The sequence below is a fragment of the Lipophrys pholis genome (genome assembly GCF_963383615.2).
Source record: "Lipophrys pholis genome assembly, chromosome: 7".
Lineage (NCBI taxonomy): Eukaryota > Metazoa > Chordata > Actinopteri > Blenniiformes > Blenniidae > Lipophrys > Lipophrys pholis.
Window position 1 is genome coordinate 18,663,362 of NC_137638.1, and position 25,133 is coordinate 18,688,494.

The 25,133-nt window shown below is 40.6% G+C and overlaps 2 protein-coding genes across 6 annotated transcripts; both read left to right on the forward strand.

Annotated features, from left to right (window-relative positions):
* The first annotated feature begins 1,399 nt into the window (after window positions 1-1,399).
* slc2a11b (solute carrier family 2 member 11b) lies at window positions 1,400-10,395 on the forward strand. 5 transcript variants are annotated; one of them, XM_080468328.1, is made up of 12 exons: window positions 1,400-1,579; window positions 5,296-5,394; window positions 5,883-6,043; window positions 6,137-6,261; window positions 6,438-6,525; window positions 6,944-7,092; window positions 7,368-7,555; window positions 7,685-7,795; window positions 9,344-9,445; window positions 9,535-9,610; window positions 9,719-9,846; window positions 9,948-10,395. In XM_080468328.1, exons 1-12 carry the CDS (start codon window positions 1,526-1,528, stop codon window positions 10,140-10,142), a joined length of 1,476 nt encoding a protein of 491 aa, XP_080324454.1. In that variant the 5' UTR covers window positions 1,400-1,525; the 3' UTR covers window positions 10,143-10,395. The 5 variants fall into 5 exon arrangements, with proteins under 5 accessions (XP_080324454.1, XP_080324451.1, XP_080324453.1 ...); XM_080468325.1 differs by having other exon boundaries at window positions 1,479-1,579; window positions 6,396-6,525; XM_080468327.1 differs by having other exon boundaries at window positions 1,511-1,579; window positions 5,296-5,732; window positions 6,396-6,525.
* A 2,312-nt stretch (window positions 10,396-12,707) lies between these two features.
* On the forward strand, window positions 12,708-21,150 carry rbm19 (RNA binding motif protein 19). Its single transcript, XM_080466610.1, has 24 exons — window positions 12,708-12,875; window positions 12,962-13,144; window positions 13,239-13,352; window positions 14,371-14,412; window positions 14,698-14,941; window positions 15,060-15,319; window positions 15,416-15,475; window positions 15,566-15,644; window positions 16,152-16,223; window positions 16,751-16,960; window positions 17,080-17,210; window positions 17,351-17,478; window positions 17,556-17,652; window positions 17,926-18,036; window positions 18,795-18,995; window positions 19,080-19,149; window positions 19,262-19,407; window positions 19,492-19,552; window positions 19,861-19,940; window positions 20,035-20,090; window positions 20,207-20,323; window positions 20,415-20,520; window positions 20,674-20,794; window positions 20,877-21,150. Exons 1-24 carry the CDS (start codon window positions 12,840-12,842, stop codon window positions 20,957-20,959), a joined length of 2,808 nt encoding a protein of 935 aa, XP_080322736.1. The 5' UTR covers window positions 12,708-12,839; the 3' UTR covers window positions 20,960-21,150.
* The last annotated feature ends 3,983 nt before the right edge of the window (window positions 21,151-25,133 follow it).

Sequence of the window (25,133 nt, forward strand, 5' to 3'; positions counted from 1 at the left end):
TAACAGTTTCACTACTATGGAATCACAGGAGTGCCAAAATCAATAGGAAATAAATGTGGAAATATAAAGAGAATCAATAATACAAAAAATATACAAAGGTAGTCATAGTCTTTTTCTATCTTGTCTTTGCTTATTCCATTTTGTCAATGCTTCTCCTGTTTTGCTTTTTGTCATTGCATTTACTCGATGAGTCAAGCAGTCTGGAAAAGACAAAAGCAATACAATGCAAATCAGCAAGGGCTGTTGGCGGGTCTTTCTGTTCAGGGTGACTAGTTCAAAGACAGGTGATTGTAGGACAACTTGTCCACGGATGAGATTTCAAATTTTTTTTTCAGGATGAATTAACAGTTGTTTTGTTTGAGTTTGTAAACCTAAATGTTTTAAAGAAGCTGGTTCCTTGAACTGGTTGAAGTTTAGCGAACAGGTTTTACAGTACTGTCAAGGACAGGCCTGCTTTGTCTCAATTCTGTAGTTGGGAGGATTTCCACTTTCCAGCTGGAGTCATGCCATGAGAAATTCTCTGGAGTTTTTTGTGAGGATTATAAGTTTTTGGTGTGCAGCAGGGGACACACAACGCTGCAGTGGTTTGGCATTTCCCCCTCACAGGTCTTTTGCTTGAGTGCAGAGTTTCTGTGAGGAGGTTTCTTGTTAATATGAGTTTTCTTCAAAGACACTGGTTTTCACCAGTGTCCACCATAACTCTAAAAAGCATGTTGCTGTGTGACTGTCTGACTCCTGGCTTGCCTTGTGATGGAGTGGTGACCTGTCCATGGTATCCTGCCATTATCCACATTTCGTGAGCTGCGATCAGCTGTTTAAAGCAATATAGAAAATGGATGGATTGTGTGTAGCAAACTGTTCAATTCCTTCATTTTCAAACAGTTAATTATTGAAGACCTTCGTTGTACTTTGTGCAGCCTTTTATTGTACCTTACACCAAAGCACTGACTGCTTTAATCAGTAATATACAAGTCAGACCTCATGATACATTATCAGAAGACTGTAAACAAATAAATACACTCATGTTGTAGAATTGGTTTTATTTTCTTTTTTTTATACTGTCTTATTAATAGCACTTTCAAATGGACCATTTTTTTTGTCTCTGTAACTACATTGTTGTACTTTTATTTAGCCAAAGGTGGCAAGACATCAAACAAATAAACTGCTATAATTTTCAATTGGCATTTATATTGTAGTTGAATTTCACGTTGCTCCACACAGCGTATTATACCGGTGCTAGAATATGACTGAATATTTTGTGATAAATGCAGACTAATGCTTCAAAATCCATTCTCTATAAGCTTAAAGTGTTAAGAACATAACAAGGGGGAATTTTATTTCTGTATCTGGGTCAATAGTCAGTCTATTTCCCAAAGCCAAGCCTCAGCCATGTAGAAGATTGTTGTTGAAAGAGTTAATCAGCTCTTTCAGCCTGAAGCTGTGGTCATATGCTGCACCTTACAGCAGCAGGCTCCAATCAGTACTTCATCTGAGCCGGATTATAAACGGTTCTTTCAAACATTTCATGGCAGCTCCCAAAATGAACTTCACTGAGGGATCCGCTGACTCAAAGAAAAGGGTAAGACCAACTTCACCCTTCCAATAAAGGTTTACCGTCACACTTGAGATTAACTGAAAAAGAGGACAATGCAGATTGTTAGAGATTGTTTTTAATCCAGTGGTAGATATGAATTGAAATTATGCAAGATAAATACACAATTATAAACTGAGCTTTTGCATCAATGTATTTAAAGCAGGATTATGAGGGACTCATACTTTTGGTAATGCTACAGATTATTTATGTTTCTATTTGCTATGAAGATGTTTACTCTCACATTATTGTGAATTAACACTTCATGTCATGATTAGGTTTGAAATATTTGATTTAATTATATACAGTTGTAGCTGTAGCTGTTCTAATGAATAGATAATCTCTGGAAAGAATTTATTGTAAAAAAATAAAAATCATTAATCCGGTTTAGATTTCAAAGACCTGTGAAAAGCTATTTTTACAATTAGGAACTTGGTCAAAGTGTTGGGAAAAAAAACCCTCAAACTTTTATTACTATGTACAGCTAATTATTTCAGTTTTTTATCATGTTGTTATTTATAAATGCTTATGTTCAGATGTCATTTCAATATCAAGCTTTCTTTCTTCAGTGAATTGTTCAAGTTTATCACCACTCCTTACTCAAAATACTGTTTAGTCCCTTACTATGTGATCTTTCACCAGCAAGGAATGCATAGATTAATACATAAGTAAATGAATAAATGAAAGAATGAATGAATAGATGAACTGGTGAATGAATGATAACCATGTTTGTTTCTATGTTTGTCCTTTGATGGACTGGCAAACGTTGCACAGTAGACCAGTAGTTCTCTTGCCTCACAGCAAGAAAGTTGTGGGTTCATATAACAGCTGGGCCTTTATGTGTGGAGTTGACATGTTCTCCCTATGTGCATGGGTTTCCTCCGACATTACAAAAACATGCATGTTAATTGGTGAGTCCAAATTGATTATAGGTGTGAGTATGTGTGTGTGTGTGTGTTTGCTTGCTTGTCCAGGGTGTACCCTGTCTTCACTCATGGTTAATTTTGAGCGGCTCCTACATCCCACTACCCTGATGGATGGTGTTCTGTCTTGGCCTATAGTCAGCTCAGCTCCAGTCCCGTGCGTCCCTAAATTAGATAAAATAATCAAGCAGATGACTGGATGGATAATAATAAAGAATATTCTCTAACATCCTAATTTACTTTATGCATAGAATTGAAAAAAAAAAATAACTATAAGGTCTTGTTGGGGAATATTTCAATACTTCAAGATTCAGTATGTCAGTTTGATAGCAAACCATTACATTCCAACAAGAAAATCTCTCAAAGCAAAATGTAAAAATTGTCAAAATTTAAAGAAAGAAGAAAGAAAAAGAAATCTCCACCATTGATGAGGGTGTTTTGTTATGGTTTATGTGATATGTGCCCTGAAAACAGATGAGGCTCGGCATCCCCCTTGGGATTTCTGCCATCAGCCTCCCATTCATCTGACAGGAAAGAAACAGTAGACTTACTGTTAGCTTTTCCTATTATTCTTCACAGAAAGTAATGATAAAGGACAACTGTTCCGTGCTCTCAAAGGGATTTTTGTTTAAATGATCATGTGTTGTTGTTTTTTTAATACATAAAAGGATTGCAGGAGATGACTACTTTTTATTGTACTCATTCTGATTTCATATTTTCTTTTATTTCTAATGTATCAATTCAAAAGTAAAGAATCATGTTTCTGACTTCAGAATGTGCCACACAAACATTTCAGTCGACTGTTAACTGAGACAAACAATTTTTGTTATTTTCAGCATATCTAAAAATAATCACCCCAAAATTGTAACCTTCATGTTTATCCAAGTGTGAGTGTAGTCAAGGATGGAACAGAGGATTCGATATTTCTATAAAATGATGCATTATTTAGACCGTTAAAATATATAGTCCAGATACAGTTATCTTTGTTTCAGAACATTGAATGGAGGTGGAAAGATTGCTGAAATTTCTAACCAAGTAACAACTGTTATGACTTTGCGGTGTGCTAAGTCCTTCCTCAGCTTCTGTGTGTCAAAAACAAAAGAGATGTGGATTGATTATAGGAAGAAGCTGTCTGCTGTCTGCCCTTTATCATTAACAAGCGGATCGTAGAGGTCGTACAAAAGTATAACCACCTGCGTCACAATCGGCAATAAACCGTCCTTTGAGCAGCATGTTGGTGCTCTATTTGGTGCTTTTTAACTCCATTCGATAGCAGTCACTCAAATGATCCACCTGCTCCATAAAATGTCTATCACCCTTCTTCTAAGTAAGGATACGTCTGTCACAGGGCAAACGCCGAGAGACAGGCTGTCACATGCACTCACATTCACACCTATCAGCAATTCAAAGTCACAAGTTAATCTCAAATGGATGTTTTTGGACTGTGGGAGGAAACCAGAATATCTTCAGAAATCACACACACACACACACACACACGCAGGGAGAAGAAACTCCATACAGAAATGGCCCAATGGCCTGCCTCAAACCGAGGGGGTTTCTAACCAGTACACCATCGTGCACTCACTACAATATTTACATTTAAAGCAGATTCCTCAGATAAAAAAAAGTATATTTAAATACTAATTCAGGTCAAAAGATACACTTAGTGGCTCTAAAATGGAGTCTAAAACATGTAAAATGGTAATAAAACAATTAAAATTCTAATTATGAGCATACTCGGTCGACATTAAATCTTAGCAAATTATTGATAATAATATAAATTTGCTTTTAGAGAGCACTTTTCAAAATTCAATACTCACCTCAAATGGTGCTTCACATATAAAACACAAACTTTAAGATGTACAGTAGATGACAGTGTATGTACTTATGTATGAGTGTATGTACACACACACATACACGCACACACACACACACACACACACACACACACACACACACACACACACACACACACACATATATATATATATATATATATATATATATATACATAATTATAATAGAGTAATTGTAATTATAGTAGTGTAATTGTAATTTATTACTTCCAGCTTTGTTAAAAGTTAATGTGAGGTTTCAGAAAAAATGAAAGGAAAGCCTTGGGCTATTCACACAATTTTAAGATGTAATTGAGAAATGCTTGACTTCTAGTGAAGCATGTGGTTTCTCCGAGGACATCCAGCTCAGTAATTCAATATTGACGGACAGAAAGCTTCTGTCAGTTTCCTCTTTCGCTCACTTCTTTGAAAATGACTGATGGTCCTGTGCAGCGGAGACTTCTACCTTTTACTTACAAAAGATACCCTGTTTTGTTTTACTCTTTTTTTCTAACTTCAATGCCTCTCATCCAGTTTTTGGTGTGGCTAAAAAGTGTAAAATCTGGATAAACATGGGAGAAGTTATGGATTCTCTTCACCACGCGGACATTTGAAGACAAGCGATCACTTGTACTTTGTTAGGATAAACCTTTCCTCACATCCAGTTGAACTCTCCCGTTGAGAACAACCTATTGCTTGGAGAACAGCTGCTCTGTGCGCAGGCTTTTCAGACTTTAAAGGAAACAACAGCGACAAAATGCCTAGTGAATTTCTGAATGAATACGAGCCTCTGCTCATTAAAGAATTCAAAGACTCTCCACGGTTAAAGGTAGGCTGGGAGCGCTCGGGTGGGTTTCAAACAAAAAACAGGATCTTGGCTCGGATGTAGCTTTTCTTAACCCAAACTGTTTTAACATGATTGCTATGTATGCTCTCTTATTTGCAGCTTCCCAACAAATCACTTCTGCTGGCTGCCTGTGCTGCTTGTATTGGAGGAACCTTTCAGTATGGATATAATATCTCTGTCATCAATGCACCCACAGAGGTAAAAATCATGTTTTTTGGCCACTGGGCCTCATGATCTAAAAATAGTTTGGTATTTGATGTTTCTCACTTTAGTGACAAAATTGAGGAATTGAGACATGTGTATTCTTCTTTTTTTTATCATTATTATTATTGGAGCATGGAGCGTGCACAAACAGGGGAGAGTCTTGTGTTAGATTTGCTGAGGTCTTGTGCTTCCTATTAGACCCCCACATGATTCTCAACAGACCTGATGACAACTTTACCACAACATTTGGTAGAGCTGCCAAAAGTAGCAACTCTCCTCAGTACAGAAACATGGGCAAAAAAAGAGTACAAGTACTTATTCAATTTATTTATGTAAGTATAAAGTCAAAACATGCAGATTGAGAAAACATACACTCACACATATACACACACACACACACACACACACACACACACACACACACACACGTGTGTGTTTGTTTCCTCATGCGATCTCATTTTTCTTCCTTGTTTTCTCTCCAGTCTGTGCAAAGATTCATCAACCAAACGTGGAGAGAACGTTATCAAGCCAACATATCAGAGCAGATTCTTACCCTCTTCTGGTCCACCATAGTGTCGATTTTCACTATCGGAGGACTAATAGGAGCGTCAATAGGCAGTACCCTGTCTGTGAAACTGGGAAGGTACTGTATGAACAGAACAATGTATTGAAAATAAATGTTGCACGTTTTATTTTCATGTATCAGAGACTTTTAATTGTATGCTGGTTGTTTTAGGAAAGGGACACTATTGACCAACAACATCTTTGCATTACTCGCTGCGGTGCTGATGGGTCTCAGTTACTCTGTGGGACTTTTTGAGTTGCTTATCATTGGACGTCTGATGTGTGGAATAAACGCAGGTACAAAAATGCAGTAACACATTTAAATGATTCACACTTGAAACATTGAAAGAGACGTATTCATTATTAGACGTTTTTTTTTTTACATTTAGTTTGAACCTGCCTTATTTACAATTGTCTTGTCATTGTTGTAGGCATTGGCATTTGTGTTCAGCCTCTTTATTTGATGGAAATAGCTCCAACAGCATTGCGTGGAGCCATGGGAATGTTCACCTCAATCTTCATCACTGGTGGGATTCTGACCGGACAAGTGATCGGCCTCAAGTAAGTCCTCTACATCAGAAGCCAGCTGAGTTCATAAGATCCATCCACACACTATTATCTTCTTCTTTGGGCAGTTTCCCATTGAGACTTGCCACATCTTCCTTAAAAAAAAAAAAAAAAATGTGTCTCCTTTATTCTCCTTCTTCATTGTATCGACACACCTCATCCTCTACTGATGACTAGCTCCATCCACCATATTTTTACCCTGCATTGGTGTACATACATGGCAAAGCAATCTCAACCTTGACTCTCACTTTCCTGTCAAAAACTGTCCAACGTGATTTGCCCTGCTGTAGTCACTCTTAATCCTGTGAATTAAGCCCCGCCACCTCCAGTTCAGCCTCCTACCTCGAGCCATTGTATCATTGACGAATTATGTTGTTCAGGCATGTCTGCATGTAATTCATTAATTACTCAGCGAGCTCCTCGGTGGAGAAGAGTACTGGCCCATCCTGCTCTCCACCACATGTATCCCAGCGATTCTGCAGCTTGTGATCCTGCCCTGGTTCCCAGAGAGCCCTCGCTACCTGCTCATAGACAAAGGAGATAATGAGGGGTGTAAAAAAGGTAAAACAGCACCACAAATTCTCAATGTTTTCAAGTATTAATTTTGTGCCTGTGATAGAGTTGAATGTTTTAACACTTTCTTACTTATAAGTCACAGTACCCCTTATTGACCATCGGGCCAACTACAGTATGTGACCGTATTTTGGTGATGTGAAATTAACTTTAGTTTGATTAAAAAAGTTTTCCACTATGATTCTCAAAAACATAAAAAGCGCGACACAGTAAGCGCCTCCTAAAGACACTAATGACCGTGAAATGTGCCTTTCCATCTGCAGCTCTGAAGCAGCTGCATGGTGCAGCAGACTGTGATGGTGAATGGGATGATATTGAGAAGGAGAAGAATAATTTACTGGGTTTTGATGCAAAGAAACCCTGGGATCTCTTTGCTGATCGAAGTGTTCGCTGGCAGCTTCTCAGCATCATTCTGCTCAGCGCTGCACAACAGCTCAATGGCATCAATGCTGTACGTAGATACATACAATATTCTAGTCATCTATAGTACTGATCACAACACTCATAAAAGTTCATTTGAAGTGTTCAAGCGTTATGTGTTTCTTTTTTAAATTGATGTTTCTTCTTTTCATATTCCTAGATTTACTTCTATGCAGATTATGTGTTCAAACGATCTGGTATTCCCAGTGATAAAATACCATATGTCACAGTGGGCACTGGAGCCTGCGAATGCATCACTGCTTTAACATGTGTAAGTATGAATTTGCACCTTGTCACTCATTAATTTCATTTTCTACCTGATAGTAGTCAGAGATGTATTTACATTCCTTACTAAAGTAAAAGTACCAATATTCCAATGGATTTTAGCATTGAAAGGTACATTACACTCAAATATATCTGAAATTATGTGAAAAACAATAACAAAGCACTTATTTGATACTTCTGACACCTTTTTCCAGATATTTACCTCTCAAAGCAAACAAATGGAGTTCAGCAGAAAATTAAACATTCCCTCTGAAACGTGGTGAATGGAGGTATAAAGTAGAAGCAAATACAAATATAAAAATATCATACAAGTTTCTCAAAAACGTCATATTTGTTTTTATTGAGTAGTGAGTAGAAGCTCTGTATTACTTTCAACCATCAGGGATTCAGCAGACAGAGAAATAGTGATCTCACGTGACCACATGGGACTGACCACAATGATAAAAATACAATCTATAGTAAAGAGAAACAAACAAATCCTTTAGGACCTAGCAGACGTGATGATACAGAGGACAAACTCATCTTTCATAGACAGAAATCTCAAGCTAAACAATGAACAAAGATGTAAGTTATCTGTCTCGACCGGGTCGGGTAAGGACACAGTGGTGAAAAAATAAGGCGATCAAACATACGGAAATAAGGCGTGTGTACGACCATCTGACTCCCAATGAAGTGATGTAAGTCAGGATGAAGTACTGAGTGAAACGCATGGCTGGTGTGTCACAGCATCACTGAAATACCAGTTTATTTGTACATTATTAATCTTTCATTTGATAACTGTACTGCATCCACCACTTCATATTTAGACTTGTTTGTTGTTTATAACATATTATGTACAGTAGGATAGTAGGACTGGGTAGTGTGCAGGCAATCTTTCCAGTGAAAAATCCATCGCTTTTTCTTATTTTTTGCAAGACACATTGAAATGTTTGCAAGTTTTACATTTTTCTTAACATAAATAGAAAATAAAGATCTAAAATCTCATTCATGAAAAAAAGTTTTGAAGTATGCTTATGCAGCTCTGTCAAAATTACAAAGCGTGCCCTGTGAAGGCGTAAGACATCCTAGATCAGAGAGACAATAAAAAGTAATGTACAAATTACTTATCCATGCATGACACTGTGTCCCTTCTTTAGAAACCCCACTACTTTTAACAGTAACTGTAATCAAGCGCTAATTTTGAGTAATCTTTCCACAATACTGGTCATATTGCTTGTATTTGTTGGTCTGAAGCCAGTTCTGTTGCTTTTTAGTTGAAATGGGCTCAATGAAATAAGCTGTCTAGCCCTGAAATAAAGTTGTTCATCTCCCAGCATAAATAGAAAGCTAGTATTAAAAGAAAGATATACTTGATCACTCCCAACACTGATACTACTATGCTTTTGTAGCAGGATGAGAAAATGATCGTAAAGTACTTCACAGGATTTAGTGGAACGAAGCCGACAGCGTACTATGAAAGGTCAAAGAGAAGTTATAAAGAAGGTGATTTTGCCTGCAGTGTTTTTGATCTTGTGACATGTTGTGTGTCTGACAGGGTATGCTTATCGAATGTCTGGGGAGGAAAATCCTCATCACAGGAGGATACACTTTGATGAGTATCTGCTGCGTCTTATTCACACTGACGCTCACTTTCCAGGTGATTAGTTCAAATAATGGAGATATTTAAAAATGGATTTGCATTTACTTATGTCTTCGTGTTAACGTATGTGATTGTCTCTCTCTCAGGATGCCAGTCCTGTTGTCCCGTACTTGAGCATGGCCTGTGTTTTTGCTTTTATCCTAAGTTTTGGCCTGGGACCGGGCAAGTAACCAAATCAGTAACTTTTCCCATCATAGCAGTCTGCTGTCTGCTGCTGCAGTTACACAATCGTTATAACTGCTTTCCTTTGTTGTGTTTTCCTCCGTGAAGGTGGCGTGACAAACATCTTGACAACTGAGTTGTTTACACAAAACGCTCGTCCTGCAGCGTACATGATCGCTGGGTCAGTCAACTGGTTGAGCTTCTTCTTCGTTGGCCTCATCTTCCCTTTTATTGTGGTGAGTGTTTAACGCTATTGCTTGCAGCTTCTTTATTTAAATTCAAAACGCAAACTGGGATATTTGAAGGAATAGTTCTCCCTTGCGTTTCTTCCTCGTAGATCGGGCTGCAGCAGTACTGCTTCATGGTCTTCTTGGTCGTCTGCGTCATGGTGGCAACATACATTTTCTGCATAGTTCCTGAAACCAAGAACAAAACCTTCCTTGAAATCCAAAACGAGTTCAAGTCGTCCAGCTACAGAAAGGCCGTCAGTACCAATGGAGCAGGGACAAACCTGTTATCTACTTCAATGTGAAATGTGCCCTTCAACTCACATGCAGAGAAATAAACCTTGTCCAACACACATATTTAGATATAAAAAGATGAATGGGGATGGTTTAGAGTTTACATGTAATGTACAACCATGATCAATGAGACTGTAAGCCACGTTGCCTTCACATATTTACTAGTTAATCAGAAGTGATCTTAATTTTAAATGTGTTTGCCTGTTAAATATTGGTTTGGTCAACTTCTGTATTTTGGATTTTTCATTAAAGCTGAGTTTATGAAAACCATTTTGTCATCCTTCACTGTAGCATACAATCTGGGGGACAAAACCTTCACCGAACTGTTTGCCATGAGTGGCGGAAAGAGTTTTAGCAACAGTAATGCGTGTGAGTCAAAGTGAGAGAGAGAGAGAGACATACAGAGAGAGAGAGAGAGAGAGAGAGAGAGAGAGAGAGAGAGAGAGAGAGAGAGAGAGAGAGAGAGAGAGAGAGAGACTATAAGTTTTCCTACTAGAAATCAGTCTCGACCAAAAACAAAAAGTCCTTTAGCTTTTGAATTCTGGGTGCTGTAAAAGATACAGTATTCAGCACAAACTCAGAATGAAGCTTTGTCACACAGACACAGAATATACAGCAAAATGTTTTCCCTGCATTTAGCCCATCATTAGGAAAGCAGGAGGGTGCACTAACCTGGGGGTTGCCAAGGGTTAAGGGCACGACAGTACTAACCGGTCAGTTGTCGGATTCAAACCTGCAAACCTCCCAATCTTACATCCACTTCTCTAACCTCTAGACTAAGACAATTGCATTCCAGCAAAATCCACCTTCAGTGAAAGAAGAGTCACATACAAGAAGGAGACGCTCATCTACAGAGACCCTGCTAAACGTGAATATTTAGTTCAAACGCTCTACTCCTGTGATAACATTGACTTGGAAAACATACACATGTCCCCTGAAAATAGTGTGATCAGATTAGATTTTCAGCTGATATAAGGCAGATATTGTAAAGAGATCTGCGATAAACAAAAACCTAGAATGATCACAAATGCATGAATATCAACAAGGAGCTTTCTTAAAGCAGACTCTCTCATCTCAGTTATGTCCTTGAGTTACCTTCTTCGGATCTATTGAACTAACCCCTGATTTGAATTATATGCTTCGTTTAGCAAGAAAAATGTGGGCAGTCCAAGTTACTGCTGATTTTAAGCAACAAGCTGTTGTCTAGGGGGGAGGTACGCGCTATGCATGACCAGATTATCCCATGTGAGGTGAAGTAAGGAGTAGGGCCTTTGTTAAACCTTCCTATTTGCTGTTGTCTCCATGGTGTGTCTGCACCATGTATGGTCCCTTTAAGGGAAGCTCGACACAACAGAAAATTATGCGGGTAAACTCAGTTCAGAATTTACAATTTTGGGAACAATCTTAGCTCTTTGGAACATGAAAGTATAAGTTAAAATATACTAAGGAATAAAAAATACAGTATATTTAAAAATCCACATAACCAGCTAAAACTGGACTAATGACAAGATAACCTTTCAATTGTAATTATAAGACAGAAACACTAAGATCTAGCAGACAGACACGTCCAAGTCAAGGTGATCAAATAACCTAACAACTTTGTCTTTGGATTGCAGGAGTATGCCCATATAGACCCAAAGAGAACACAAAAAGATTGAACCAAAAAAAACCTCACAAGGTCCTCTTGGTGTGAGAAAGCACTGCTATTCACTGTACCACAAAATAAATACTTCTTTCATAAACAAAAAAAGGTTTTAAATTGACTTTAGAGTGTTTTCTTACAAGGCGCATAAGCTGCTTAGAACCACAGGGTTGGTTTTTTTAAATGCAGTTTTATCTTTCGACTTATGAAGAATTAGTTCATATTCAAAAAGACCAACCCCTTATAACATCCTGTTGAGGGAGAAAACATTGAACTTAAGCTACTTTAGAGGACTAAACAATGAATTCTACTCAATCCTGCTACATGATTATCCCACACCTCCTAATGGTAAAAAATATCTTACATGGATATGATGAGCTCCTGTTCCTGCTCTCCATGCTCTGCATTTATCACCTTCCTGTGTTTTCCTCTATCTGCTCTGTTTGATCATGATACATACATTTGCAGTATTTAATCACTGACAGAACAGTCAAACTGCCCTGACATTAGATGTAATGAGGTGTCAGACACTCTGATTACTCGATTACTAGGTTACTTGATAACACACCAGTTGACTGAGAGCAAGGCAGCAGGTCTGAGCAGAACTCTACCTAACTCTTCCTAGCATTTTCTGATTTTTCTCTCTTTTTATCGAAGTAACAACCTCCAGAATAATATCTATTGTCTTTCCATGAAATGTGGCATGTGGGAAACCCACGTACATGGAAAGAACATGCAAACTACACACTGTGAGGTAAAAGTGAACTATGAATAGGATGTGTTAAATGCAGGGAAATATTGTTCCTGAAAGGTATCTACATTGTAAACAAATTGTAAAAAATTGTGCCACAATCTCAATACATTTAATTTTCTCTTGGCATCTTGTGCATGTAGTCTCCCTTCCAGCAGGGGGCGCTCGTAAATTCCAACCACCAGATAGTAGAAGAAGTAGATGAAGTACCTCCCATTCAACATGGCGACTTAGAGAGAGGACCATGCACGTTTGTTGACGTTTGTATTCAAACCAAGCTGCTGTTTTATTATTTGATTCACAACTGCAGCCACGATGTCGAGGCTCATTATTAAAAATCTCCCGAACGGGGTAAGTGAGACTCCTTGACAGTACCAGAATCACCTTGCTCCGTCCTGCTGAAACCTAAGCGTGTGCGTTTCTGTCTCTGTGTACAGATGAAGGAGGAGAGGTTCAGGACCATGTTCTCCGCCTTTGGCACGGTGACAGACTGCACCCTGAAGTTCACCAAAGACGGAAAGTTCCGCAAGTTTGGCTTCGTGGGCTTCAAATGTGAAGAGGATGCGAACAGGGCTCTGAAACATTTCAACAAGAGCTTCGTGGACACATCCAGAGTGACGGTGGGACCTCAAGTCATGGAGACACACGCCTGCTGTACACATTATTATTGTTTTCCACATGTCAACCGCATGGATGGATGCTTGTTTGTTTCAGGTGGAGATGTGCAAAGCATTTGGAGACCCCACCAAAGCTAAAGCCTGGAGTAAACACAGTCAGAGCTCAGGACAGGATAAAGCCCCTGCTCCGCCTGCGTCTGAGGGGCAGAAGGTAAGAAAACAACTTAAATGATGTAGAAAACCTTATGAAACTGTCACAAATCCTTCAACATGTGAACAGCTATAAATATCTTACACTTCATCATAAACCACAAGATATCGATCAACAGACTGCAATCAGAGGTGGGTTTTTCTGGGTCTGTCCTTCAGTGGTTTAATAAAAGGAACTTTCAACGTTGTCATCAACATCAAACTGTCTGATGTGTCCAGCCTGTCCTTTGGGGTTGCTCAGGGCTCTGTCCTGGGCCCTGTTTAGTTTCAAGTCTACCTGTCTACCTTGGTTGTCTCATGGGTGGTTTTAAAAATATGTCCTACCACTACCACTGTTCCTTCACTGACTCAGAGTTTCATGGCCTGCAATAAAAATTGTCTTTCTTCAAATTACCTCCAGATAAACACTGACAAAACAGAAACTCTGATCATTGCCCATGATAAAAAAAAATTCCTCTAATCAAAAACCACCTTGATGCTCTGGGCTTGACTGATTGAACCAGCCTCAGGAACCTCGAGGTTAGGTTTGATCAGGCCATGTCTTTGGAGGGCCACTCCCGACAGCTGACCAAAAACTGTTTTACCACCTGAGAAATATCTCTAAAGTGAGGAGGATGCTATCAAAACCAGACCTTGAAATGATTATCCATGCCTTCATTTCGTCTTGACTATTGCAATTCCATTTTCACTTGCTTCAATAAGACCGCAACGTTACTACGTTACTGGTTGTTACACCCCTGTTGAGACCAGAGTTACTTATCCTTTCTGTAATTCGGGATCGATTTCAAAGGCAACAAGTATTACAAATGTTACCTGTTACAAACCTCTTGAATGATTGCAGTTGCATTCAGGGCACATAAGGCCAAGTGTGACCTTAGTTGGATAGCCATAGAAGAAAAACTATAACAACAATCAGAAATGACAATTAGAAGTTTTTTTGTTGTTGTATTGAAATGTGTGGAAATGGTGGTAAAGTTCACATTTCATTAACTGTTTTTTATTTCTTTTTCTTTATTCAGAAAAATAAACAGACAAAGGAAACCGTCGGTGTACTGAAAAATGTGAGTATATTAACAACCAAGTTTATCGACAAATAAAATGTACCAGCATAAGGTTACGTGATAAAGTGCGCTTTGATTTGGGCATCAAGTACTAAACTATATTGGGAAGTTTAATGATCTGTAAACAATCACATACCTGAAATACACTCTTATTAAGCACAACTGAAATGGGGATAATTCCCTCTTTAAAGTTTTAAATTAGATTTAAAAGTAATTTACTCAATAGCCATGCATTTATATGTTTATTATTTCTGTAGTTGTGTTCATAATCTTCTCTCATTATAGCTGGAGGACGAGGAGGGATTCCAGGAGTTTCTGTCAGTGCATCAGAATCGAAGCCAAGCGCCGATCTGGGCAAACGACACAGTGCAGCAAGCAACACATGCGGACAAAAAACAGACGAAGTCCCAGAGCAAGACGGAGCATGTGTCAGATGATTATCTCAATTTTGATTCCGGAGAGTCTGAGGATGAAGAGGAGGATGATGGTGATGATGATGTTGGTGGTGATGAGGATGATGATGGTGAAGGTTGGTTATGATTTTATTAAATTTTTTTCAATTGTTTACGTTAAACCCTCACAGTTGGAGGAACAGTATAAACATGCTCCAACAAAATACTATTAAATCGGGATGTTGTTTCTCTCAGTGACCACAAAAGAAGCACTGAAGTCCAGCTTGTCAGATATGGACTACCTACGCTCGAAGGTGGCTCCAACAGCAGACATCAGGGAGCAGAGTGGTGATGACGATGATGATGATGATGATGATGAGAAGAATGATGGTCCAGTACACCACATAGACAGTGCCTATGAGAGTGGCGACAGAGAGAACCTCGCCAAGACCAAGATGTCAGTTCCTTCAGATGTTAAGAAGGACAATAAAGTGAAGAAATCTGCCCAGCAGGAGGTGACTGTTCAGAGAAAGCTGTATTTTAAATATTTGTATTCAGTGCAGGGCGTTGTTTCTATGGATGCTTCAACTATCTCCATGTGTTGCTTGCAGATGGAGCCCACAACAGACTTCACAGTGAAATTGAGAGGGGCTCCATTTAATGTCAAAGAGGTGAGTCAACAAAAGCTTCCTGTGTGCATTCAGAGTGTTTTGGTGTCCGTATCACTGACGGTTATGTCATTGCATGTTTCGCTTCAATAGCAACAAATTCGCGAGTTCATGACGCCGCTGAGACCTGCAGCAATCAGGATTGGGAAGAACGAAAGTGGAAATAGAACTGGTATGTCACCGATAGCCCATTAAAGTCACTCTGGTGTTTCTTTTAACATTATGACTGTCTAGAGCAGTGATTCCAAAGCTGGAAGGCTCACTTCCCTACGCAGCTGCGTCAACGATTCAAGGCCCTCTTGATTTTAAGGGAGGAGTCAGCATTTAATTGACTGATGTCACAAAACTACTCAGTTTAGGTTTTTAAAAGTGTATAGCAGCAGGAGAAAAAATGTTGGGGCATCAGGCTAAAGAGAAAGATGACTTGATCTAAAAGATGGAGAAAAAAAACCCCAAGATACTTACATGGAATATGACTTCATAGAAGCAATGAACAAAATTGGAACTGAAAGCATCTTTTGTGGTGAAAAACAGGCGAATGAACATTTGCCTAGATTACAATGGTGAAAATTTGGCTCCCTCAAGAAAAGGGTTGAGAATCACTGATCAGTCTGACCTCAAAGTGTTTATACAGATAATATGCTGTCCCATAGTTGAGTTTGTGTTGTGTGTGTTTTAGGCTATGTATATGTGGACCTGCGATCTGACGAAGAGGTGGAAAAGGCTTTGAAGAAGAATAAAGATTATATAGGTGAGAAATTACATTGATACTATTTGCACTGTCCCAGAATATACAACAGCATATTAAAAGTATAGAACTGACTAGAAACAGAATCTGAAAGACTTATGGATGAAATGCCTGAGAATGTATGTAACTAGACTATCATAAATAAAACAGAGGACTAATTTTAAAAAATCTAATCAATGGATAATATAACACTATTATGTCCATTTTCTAGTGTGTTATTAGTGGAGTATCTTCTCATTACAGAAAATGCTTTGTGAAGATGTGTCCCCCACCCACCCACCCCCCCACCCCCCAATCATCCCCTGAATTTAATGTCACTTATTCCTGATTGGTGTTAGAAAGGCCCCAGATTCCTTTGTGGATGTGAATGTTCATACAAGACAGCCTGAGTTTATTAAAATTAAAAACATTTAAAAAACTTAATTGTACAAATCCTAATCTGTACTGATAGTCTATATTTTTCATGTTATACTGGTATTTGTGAAAAAGACACTTACAAATGATGTGCTGTGACCGGCATCTGATTTCAGGAGGACGCTACATTGAAGTTTTCCGTGTGGATGCCTCAGGGGGCAAATTCAAGAGGGAAAGAAATGCAACGGAAATTGACAGAAACTTCACCAGGAAGCTCAAGGAGGATGAGGAGGAGGAAGACGTTGCAGAGTCGGGTCGACTCTTTGTCAGGAACCTCCCTTACACGTGCACAGAGGAAGAGCTCAAGGAGCTCTTTGCTAAACATGGTGAATGTAAAAACACACTACAGTACATTCTGACGGATTCAAATATTTGCACAGGTTTTTAACGTGCCAAGTTCACCCTGCCATCATCCAGGTCATTTGTAACTCTACAATCCTTGCAGGTCCTTTATCAGAGGTGCTTTTCCCCATCGACAGCCTGACCAAAAGACCTAAAGGGTTTGCATTTATAACCTACATGATCCCAGAGAATGCTGTGCTGGCTCTCGCTCAGCTCGACGGACACATATTTCAGGTATTGATTTCTGTTTTGAAACATCCCATACTGAATATGTATATGACATGGCCTTTAGTCACAGTCTTGCAGTCATTACTGTTTGAGTCATTCCTGCTGCTCATCTGAGTAAAGTAACACCTTTTGTCTGGTGCGTTCAGGGCCGAATGCTTCATTTGCTTCCCTCCACTGTAAAGAAAGAAAATGCAGACTCCGCAGATGCCGGTGGTCCAGGTTCCTCGACTTACAAACGGCAAAAAGATGCTAAAAATAAAGCTTCAAGTTCCAGGTATGCATGGTCACATTTGCCCTCTGCTCTCGCCTTGCCATCTTTCATTTACTGATTAAATGTCTGCTTCTCCGTAGCTCACACAACTGGAACACTTTGTTCCTGGGTACAAGTGCAGTGGCAGATGCTATTGCTGAAAAATACAACACCACCAAAAGCCAAGTTCTGGACCATGTGAGTCACTTTAGAGCCGGTTCTTTCAAACGAATCGTGTTCTTCTTCTATTGTATTGCCCCATCAAAACTAAATGGCTTTATGTTCAATATATCTATATATGGCTTTGTGTGGCTGCTATTAGTGCACTAACTGTGAAATTGACCAGTGAAATCATTCCAGGTGGTAAATATGTGATGCTGTTTGCCTCAAGCTGGGGTATTTCACAGACTGTTATTCCCGCAGCATACAAATGATTGAGTGCAACTCATAGTGGTACTGTTTTGTCTGCAGGAGTCAAAAGGAAGTGTTGCTGTGAGGATGGCTCTGGGGGAAACACAGATTGTCCAAGAGACTCGGCAGTTCCTACTTGACAACGCTGTCAGTCTGGATTCCTTCAGTCAGGTACATTAACTGTCTGTTGACACGACAAGCAGTATTTTTATAATCTCTGTTTCTTCTATAGAATTAAAGATAAAGTACCATGACGTTTGTACCCTCTATAGTTTTATGTACTATTTTCCAAAGTTGTTTTATTTTATTTCTAAAATTTAGACACTTTATCTAACGTACCAAGTGTGGGCCCTATACTTGATTTTTTTCTTTTGGTGTGATTTATTATTTTTTTTAATCAAAAAAGAAAAGAAAATCCTCCATAAATGTGAATTTGTGGTGAGTTTGCCACATACCGTATGTTGCCAGTCCTCATTTGAAATTTCCACGTTCGTATTCTCATTTATATATTTAGGGCAGTGTTTATTAATAAACAATCTTCACACAAGGCAGATCTAATCTTTGTTCCCTTGTAAGAATTTAGGGTCATTTCAATCACACCATTGATTTGCACACAGGGATCCACTCTGATCTCTTTTTTTGTAATAATCTCTCAATTCTAGGTGTCTGAAGAGCTTGTAATCCAAACCGTACTCCCCTTTCATATATAACCCTCAAACTGACGATTCTCCTATAAAGAGTATCGTGTTGATTCCAGTGTTTACTCGCTGTTGGAATTCAATATTTTTTCTTCATCCTTTCATTTTATTGTTGTGAACAGTAGTTGCAATCTTTAAGTGCTGAACAGAGCTTTTAATTTAGACATAATATAATCCCCTTTTTGTGATTTTTTTTTTTTTAAAATTATTATTATTATTATTTTTATACAGGCAGCAGCAGCAAGAAGTACAACTGTGATTCTGGTGAAAAATCTTCCAACTGGAGTGACAGTTTCCGAGCTAGAAGAGCTGTTCTCGCCTCACGGTTCTTTAGGCCGAGTGGTGCTGCCGCCTTCTGGACTAACGGCCGTCATTGAATTTCTGGAGTCAACCGAAGCAAAACGGGCATTCACAAAGCTGGCATACAGCAAGGTTTGTGCTTCTCCTGCAGGTGTTCCCTTTACGTACTCGAGATTTTTCTTATAATTCTGATGTTTTTCTCAACTTGATTTTCAGTTCCATCACGTGCCTCTGTATTTGGAGTGGGCGCCTGTCGGAGTTTTTGTTGCAGAAAAGCCCAAACCAGGTAAAATCCATCAGTCAGATACCCGGTGGTCGTTGAAGGATTTTGTTACTTCTGACCATAAGCAGGACAAAGTAAACCCCCACAATATTTACATTTGACCTGTTTATCCTAGTTACGGTCCAACAAGAGACGCCAAAAGAAGAGAAGAAGGAAGAAGAGGAGGAGGAAGATGAAGAAGAGGAGGAGGAGTCGGCACCGGGTTCAACACTCTTTATCAAAAATCTTAACTTCAGCACAACAGACGAGAAACTAGAGGAGGTTCGTAACTTTAGACGTATAACTATCGATAAGTCGTTTTAATCAACAATCATCAGTATTCAAAGTCTTTTTCATTTATTTCAGACTTTCTCCAAATGTGGAAAAGTAAAATCTTGCACCATCTCCAAGAAGAAAGATAAAACAGGTAATTATGATCGCATAGAAGATTGTGGAATGAAAAAGAGAAGATTAATTTATAGTGACTTTATTTCTAATTATTTTCTGAGTTGTTGTCAGTCAGTTCCCTGACTCAGAATGATTTTTTTTTTTTTTTTTTACGCACGGGATTTAGGAACCTAATTTCTTATATGGCTGAAGATAGACAGCCTTTCCTTACACACCATAGTGCTTTTATAGTTTGCTTCCATAAACAATTTAATTACAAGCACATGGTGATTCTGTGATAAGCATAATCAGTTTTTTTCTGTGATCTCCTACTTCTTTGTCTCACAGGTAAACTGTTGTCTATGGGTTATGGTTTTGTTCAGTATCAAACAACGGAGTCTGCGCAGAAAGCCTTGAGGCAGCTTCAGGTACTCGTCGTACTTACTGACTCCCCTGACTTATTTTTTCACTACTTGTCTTTCAAACAATGTTTTTTTTTCTTGTTTTTCATCCCTCCTCCAGCACTGCAATGTGGACGATCATCAGTTAGAACTGAAGATTTCAGACCGAGCCACAAAGTAAGAGTTGCATCAGAAGGGTTATATCCCATGAGATTTTTTGCAACTGCGGGGGCAACATAAGGATGCAGTCTGACATCTGAACCTCACTCCTGTTTCTGCTGTCCTTTGTGCAGGGCGACCGAGCTTTCACGAAAAAAGAAACAAGCTGAGAAGAAGCAGACCGGTTCCAAGATCCTTGTGCGCAACGTTCCCTTCCAAGCTACTGTCAGAGAAATTCGAGAACTCTTCTGGTAGATGCCATTCACAAACATCCATATTCACCACGTTTGGAGAAAGTTTTCACTGGTACATGTTAATTCATTTAATTCTACATCTTTTCAGTACATTTGGAGAGTTGAAGACGGTTCGTCTTCCGAAGAAAGCAGCGGGGACGGGGAAACATCGGGGCTTTGGATTTGTTGATTTTGTCACCAAACAGGATGCAAAGGTTAGTCGGGGGTTTGATTACTGAGGTTGTTTTTTTTATTATTTTTAAGAACTGTTAAGTGCTGGGCTGCTTATTTTGTTTTCTGAACAATGCTATATTTAGGTGTTTATAAAGTTTACCCTGATAAATCATTTCCCTCTGTTTTGCATACAGAAAGCTTTTGCAGCTCTCTGCCACAGCACTCATTTGTATGGGCGACGTCTTGTGCTGGAGTGGGCTGAGGCCGAGGAAACGGTGGAGGCGCTTCGGCGGAAGACAGCTGAACATTTCCATGGTAAACCTGCAGTGATTTGAAAAAAATAAGTGCCATTTCTTTTTTAAGAATTCATTTGCAATCTCTTTGTTTTCCATGTTAGTGGCTGCCAAAAAGCAACGGAAAGCTGAGGTTTTGGAGGGAATCATGGAGACGATGGAAACAGATGGACGCTCAGAAGACTGAAGGGACTGAATGAAATTTAAACTGTGATATGTGGTCCCGTTATTTGTTCAGAATTTTCTACATGACACATGTTTTGTATAGATTCTGTAAAGAGATGTGATGTGACTGGTTTATATATAAAGTTTACAGTATTTCAAAGCTGCATGTTGCACTTTGTCTTATGTTTGCATGTGTGATTACAAAGATATATTTATTTGTCTTTCTTGTCTTTGAATGAACAAGTGGTGACCAAGGCCTGTTTTTGTTTGGTGAAGCATCCATTGTTGAAGGTGGAGCAATGGCAAAACCCAAATGCACATGTGAAGTGAAAAAAAGGAACCAGAAGAAAAATACATTTAGCCAAGAAAGCACAGCCGGGCGATGTGCAGTGGTGAGCAATGTCTGAAATTGGGGTTTCTGGATGAAGGCTACATGATATCCTTGTGCCAGTGTGATTGTTCTCTGCCCCCACAGTCCAAAGACGGGCATGTTGAGTTAAGTGGTGACTGTTCTTTTTGCAATGCGATGAACTGGCTTGGGAATGATTGGTTTTACTATTTGCCCAACGTTAACCAGAATCAGCTCCAGCTCCCCGCAGCTCTAGTGTTATAATAGATAGCTTTATTGACAAAGGAAAACAGATGGACTGTCTGTCAATGCATATGAAAGCTTTTACTTTTTGTTCTTTATCAGGAAGTATGTATATACTGTATGGTAACATCCCAATTTCTTCCACAACAATAGGTTAATTAGTCACAATATGATTTAATGATCTAATAGTTCTTCTAAGCATTAACGTTGTTGCATTTGCAGGATTTAAAGACATTGCAAAAATCATTTCAATGCATGCACGGCACTTCTGCTGAACTCTTCAACACTTGTGGTTTCCTCTTTGCAAAGCATCTCTTCCTGACAGTGCAGCTAAATGGGGTGGGTCGCTTTTGGTGAAGCAGCCATTGTTCTACATTAAGTAATGGTACAAACCAAATACTAACACTAAGAGGAACAAGAAGACCAAATGGGGAAAAGGAAATTGTGTGGCACTGGAGTGTGATCTGGCATCTGGTGTGTCTTCTGCGCTGCCGTTGGAGAGCATACACATGGTTTTGGGAAACGAGATTTGTGGAAGTACGGTGTGGTCCTCTTGTCCCCCACCATTGGTAGTGGCTGAACCGTCGGCTTCTGGGTGGACTGGTGAGAGCGATATTTTCCCTGTTTAGCCTGAGCCCACGTCACAGCACAAACAGGGAGGTGACGTGGAGCAGGAGGTCAGTGTGAAAGCTACAGCAGACCTGGTGCTGTTGCCCATGTTCCCCGTCACAGTGTGTAAAGAGGACTGGTTTAATGCGGAGAATGCCGACCCTACACTTTCAAAGGTGCTGTTGTCTGAGGCTCAGATATGGGATTTGGCACAGGGTCACCTCGGGTGTGGCCGGCCTGTGGCAGTGCCGGGGTTGCTGCTGGGGTTGGTGGGCCAGGCTTGGCGTCGCGGTCTGTGTCGGGGTAGGGGTTTGGGGTGGTCGGTCTTCCTGGGGGCCTTGCTGGGGGGCTGTTGGCCACATCTCCTTGCCCTGTTGTTCCCTGGTCAGGTGGGCTGGACCCACATTTGCACCACCTCCTAAACCACACAACATTCACCCCACACACACACACCTCACACACACCCCCAAGCCCCACACCCGTGGAGCATGTTTTAAACGCACTACATACACCCACAACTGGAGTGAAGGATTCAGGGGGAACAGGGCGGGCTTCCGGTGGGGAAGGCTGCAGAGCAGTGGTGCCCTGCCGCCCTCTGCTGGGACCCTGCTTTGCCCATCTCCACACCCAATTTTAATGCCCCACACAGCACCTTGGTTAACACCAAGTCACAGGATTGGGGAATGTTGCTCGTCAAGGATTGAGAAACATACTAAAAAGGAAGGATGGTGACCAGCACTTTTCTCGTCTGGTGTGGCTCGTGGGGCTCCGCCCCCTCCCTGACCGGGATACAGTAATAGGACTCGCGGTGGGGCTGGCTGCTGCTTGGCAGGGGTCCTGGGCGCTGGGGGGGTGGGGGCGGATGGGTTCTGCGGGGGGGGGGGTTACTTTGGGATGGATTGCGGTGCCAAGGGCGACTTGCCGGCACAGCAGGGCTCGCGGCACCGCCGCAGGGCGGCCCCATGGGGTGAGCCAGTCTTGTGTTGGACTCAGGGTGCACGGGGGTTGGGTGTCCTGTGTCCTCTGGGGGACCTAATGTGGTGGGGACGCATCTCAAGCTGACATTGGCTCGGGCTCCGGCTGGGTCTGGGTGGGACCGATGTGGAAAATCTTAAGACCTTTGTACTGAGCAGTGTTGCCACAGTTACCTTATTACCTAAAAGTAATCTGATTACTGATTACTGGTTACTTTTAAAAAGAAGCAATCGGTGAAGTAACAAAGTTACTTTTAAAGGAGTAACTAAGTTAGATTACAAGTAACTTTTTAGTTACTTTCAGCACCTGCCGACAACGCCCCCCCATCGTCTCAACATAAAAATTACAACTGGTTTGGTCAAAAACTCAGTTTGATCACTGCCTGGCCTCCTGCTGATACATATTTAACCTTTGACCTTCATTCTTTGTATTTATATCTGACTCTTTGTTTTATTGTTAGATTTTAACGATATCTGGTTTTATTTACCCGGAGATGTATTTGTAGTCTGTTGCACTAAAGGCGTTTTTTCACCGCACAAAAAGTGCGGGAATGTACTGGTATAGTTCGTTACGGTTCGGGTTTCCACCGCAGAAATTTGGGATTTCCCATAGAATCCCGCTCCAAAGGTGGAGGCTTTTCCGCTCCCCCTCTGTCGGGGTACTCCGGATCATGGAACAGGTCTGGTTTTGAAGCGCTGTTTGCTGATTGGTGAGTGATTTACTTCACGCCCTCAATATTGTAATATGTCTGCTGTACGAATCCTCTGTTGTTAACGTATTCAGCTTTGCACTAGTTGTTTTTTTTTGTTTTGTTTTGTTTTTTGCTGAGCAACTTTCATGTTGGTCCCCAAAGAGCTGACGCGAGGCAGGACGGAGACCGGGACTCAAGAGCAGACGCTACGGCCGTAACCGATGCACTAACGAGTCCACTCGTCACGTCGCTGGTCGGTGCTCCATCGCGTCGCCCCGGAGCTTCGGTTCCCCGACGCTGGAACCTGCCAGCTGTCCTGGCGTCGCCATCTCTGCCTCCATGCAGAAGTTGCAGCCGTCACAACCAGCGGCGCGACACCGGCACCAACCGGCTTTGTGACACGGGAGTGGCTCCGGTGTCACAAAGCCGGGGCGACGTTCGTTCTCTAGGAACCAACATGAAAGTTACCGCTGCAGCTCTGTGGCTGCAAAACAAATTATAAATTCCTGGTGCAAAGCGGAGTATGTAATCAACAATAGAGGATTTATAAGGTCCAGATCTGTTGCCCGGTTGAGATTACTGTTGCAACGTTGCATATCTGCGGAGCTCTAAACTCCGCCTACATTTTAACGGGTGTCTGCTTTGCCGGAGCGCTCCGAACCGCTCCGTTCCTTCCCTGCACTTTTGTGTGGTGGAAACAAGGCTTTTTTTGTCTATTTATTTACACTGCCTGCTCTATGCAACCTTTTAATTGCCCCCCTTCTGGGGGCAAATGACGTCTTTGATTGATTTAGAAAAGGGTGGGGGCTTATTGCAATGTTCAGGTAACAAAAGAATTGGAACCAACCATCGTCATCAATAAACCTTAACGACTCGTTGGAGTGACTTGAAGTGTGATTGGCTGAGAGTGGAGTCCTGCTGGACGCTACCATAGAAACGCACAGTGACTTGGACAAGTAACTTTAATCTGATTACTGGTATAGAAATAGTAACGTGTTGTATGACCACTTTTTTTAGTAATACGTAATCTGAGAGTTAACATAATATAAAGACGTCTCAGTACCAGTGATGCCGGTAACGTGTTACTGAGGTATCTGCAGCTGGATGGCTTCTGTCTTGAGAGCTGCATCCAGAGTGGCTGGCTGAAATGCAGGAAGCCTTTCAAAAACTTAACCAAGCGTCAGTCCGGCAAGCCAAGCTGGAGCTGAAACCATGTGCTCCATGCCATCCTGTCAATTATTACTCTTTGTATCTCCCCAGTGGTCCTCGGCATGCCTCCATGTTTAAGATCAGTGGCTGCTGTTGCCACTATGATTGATAAATCCTCAC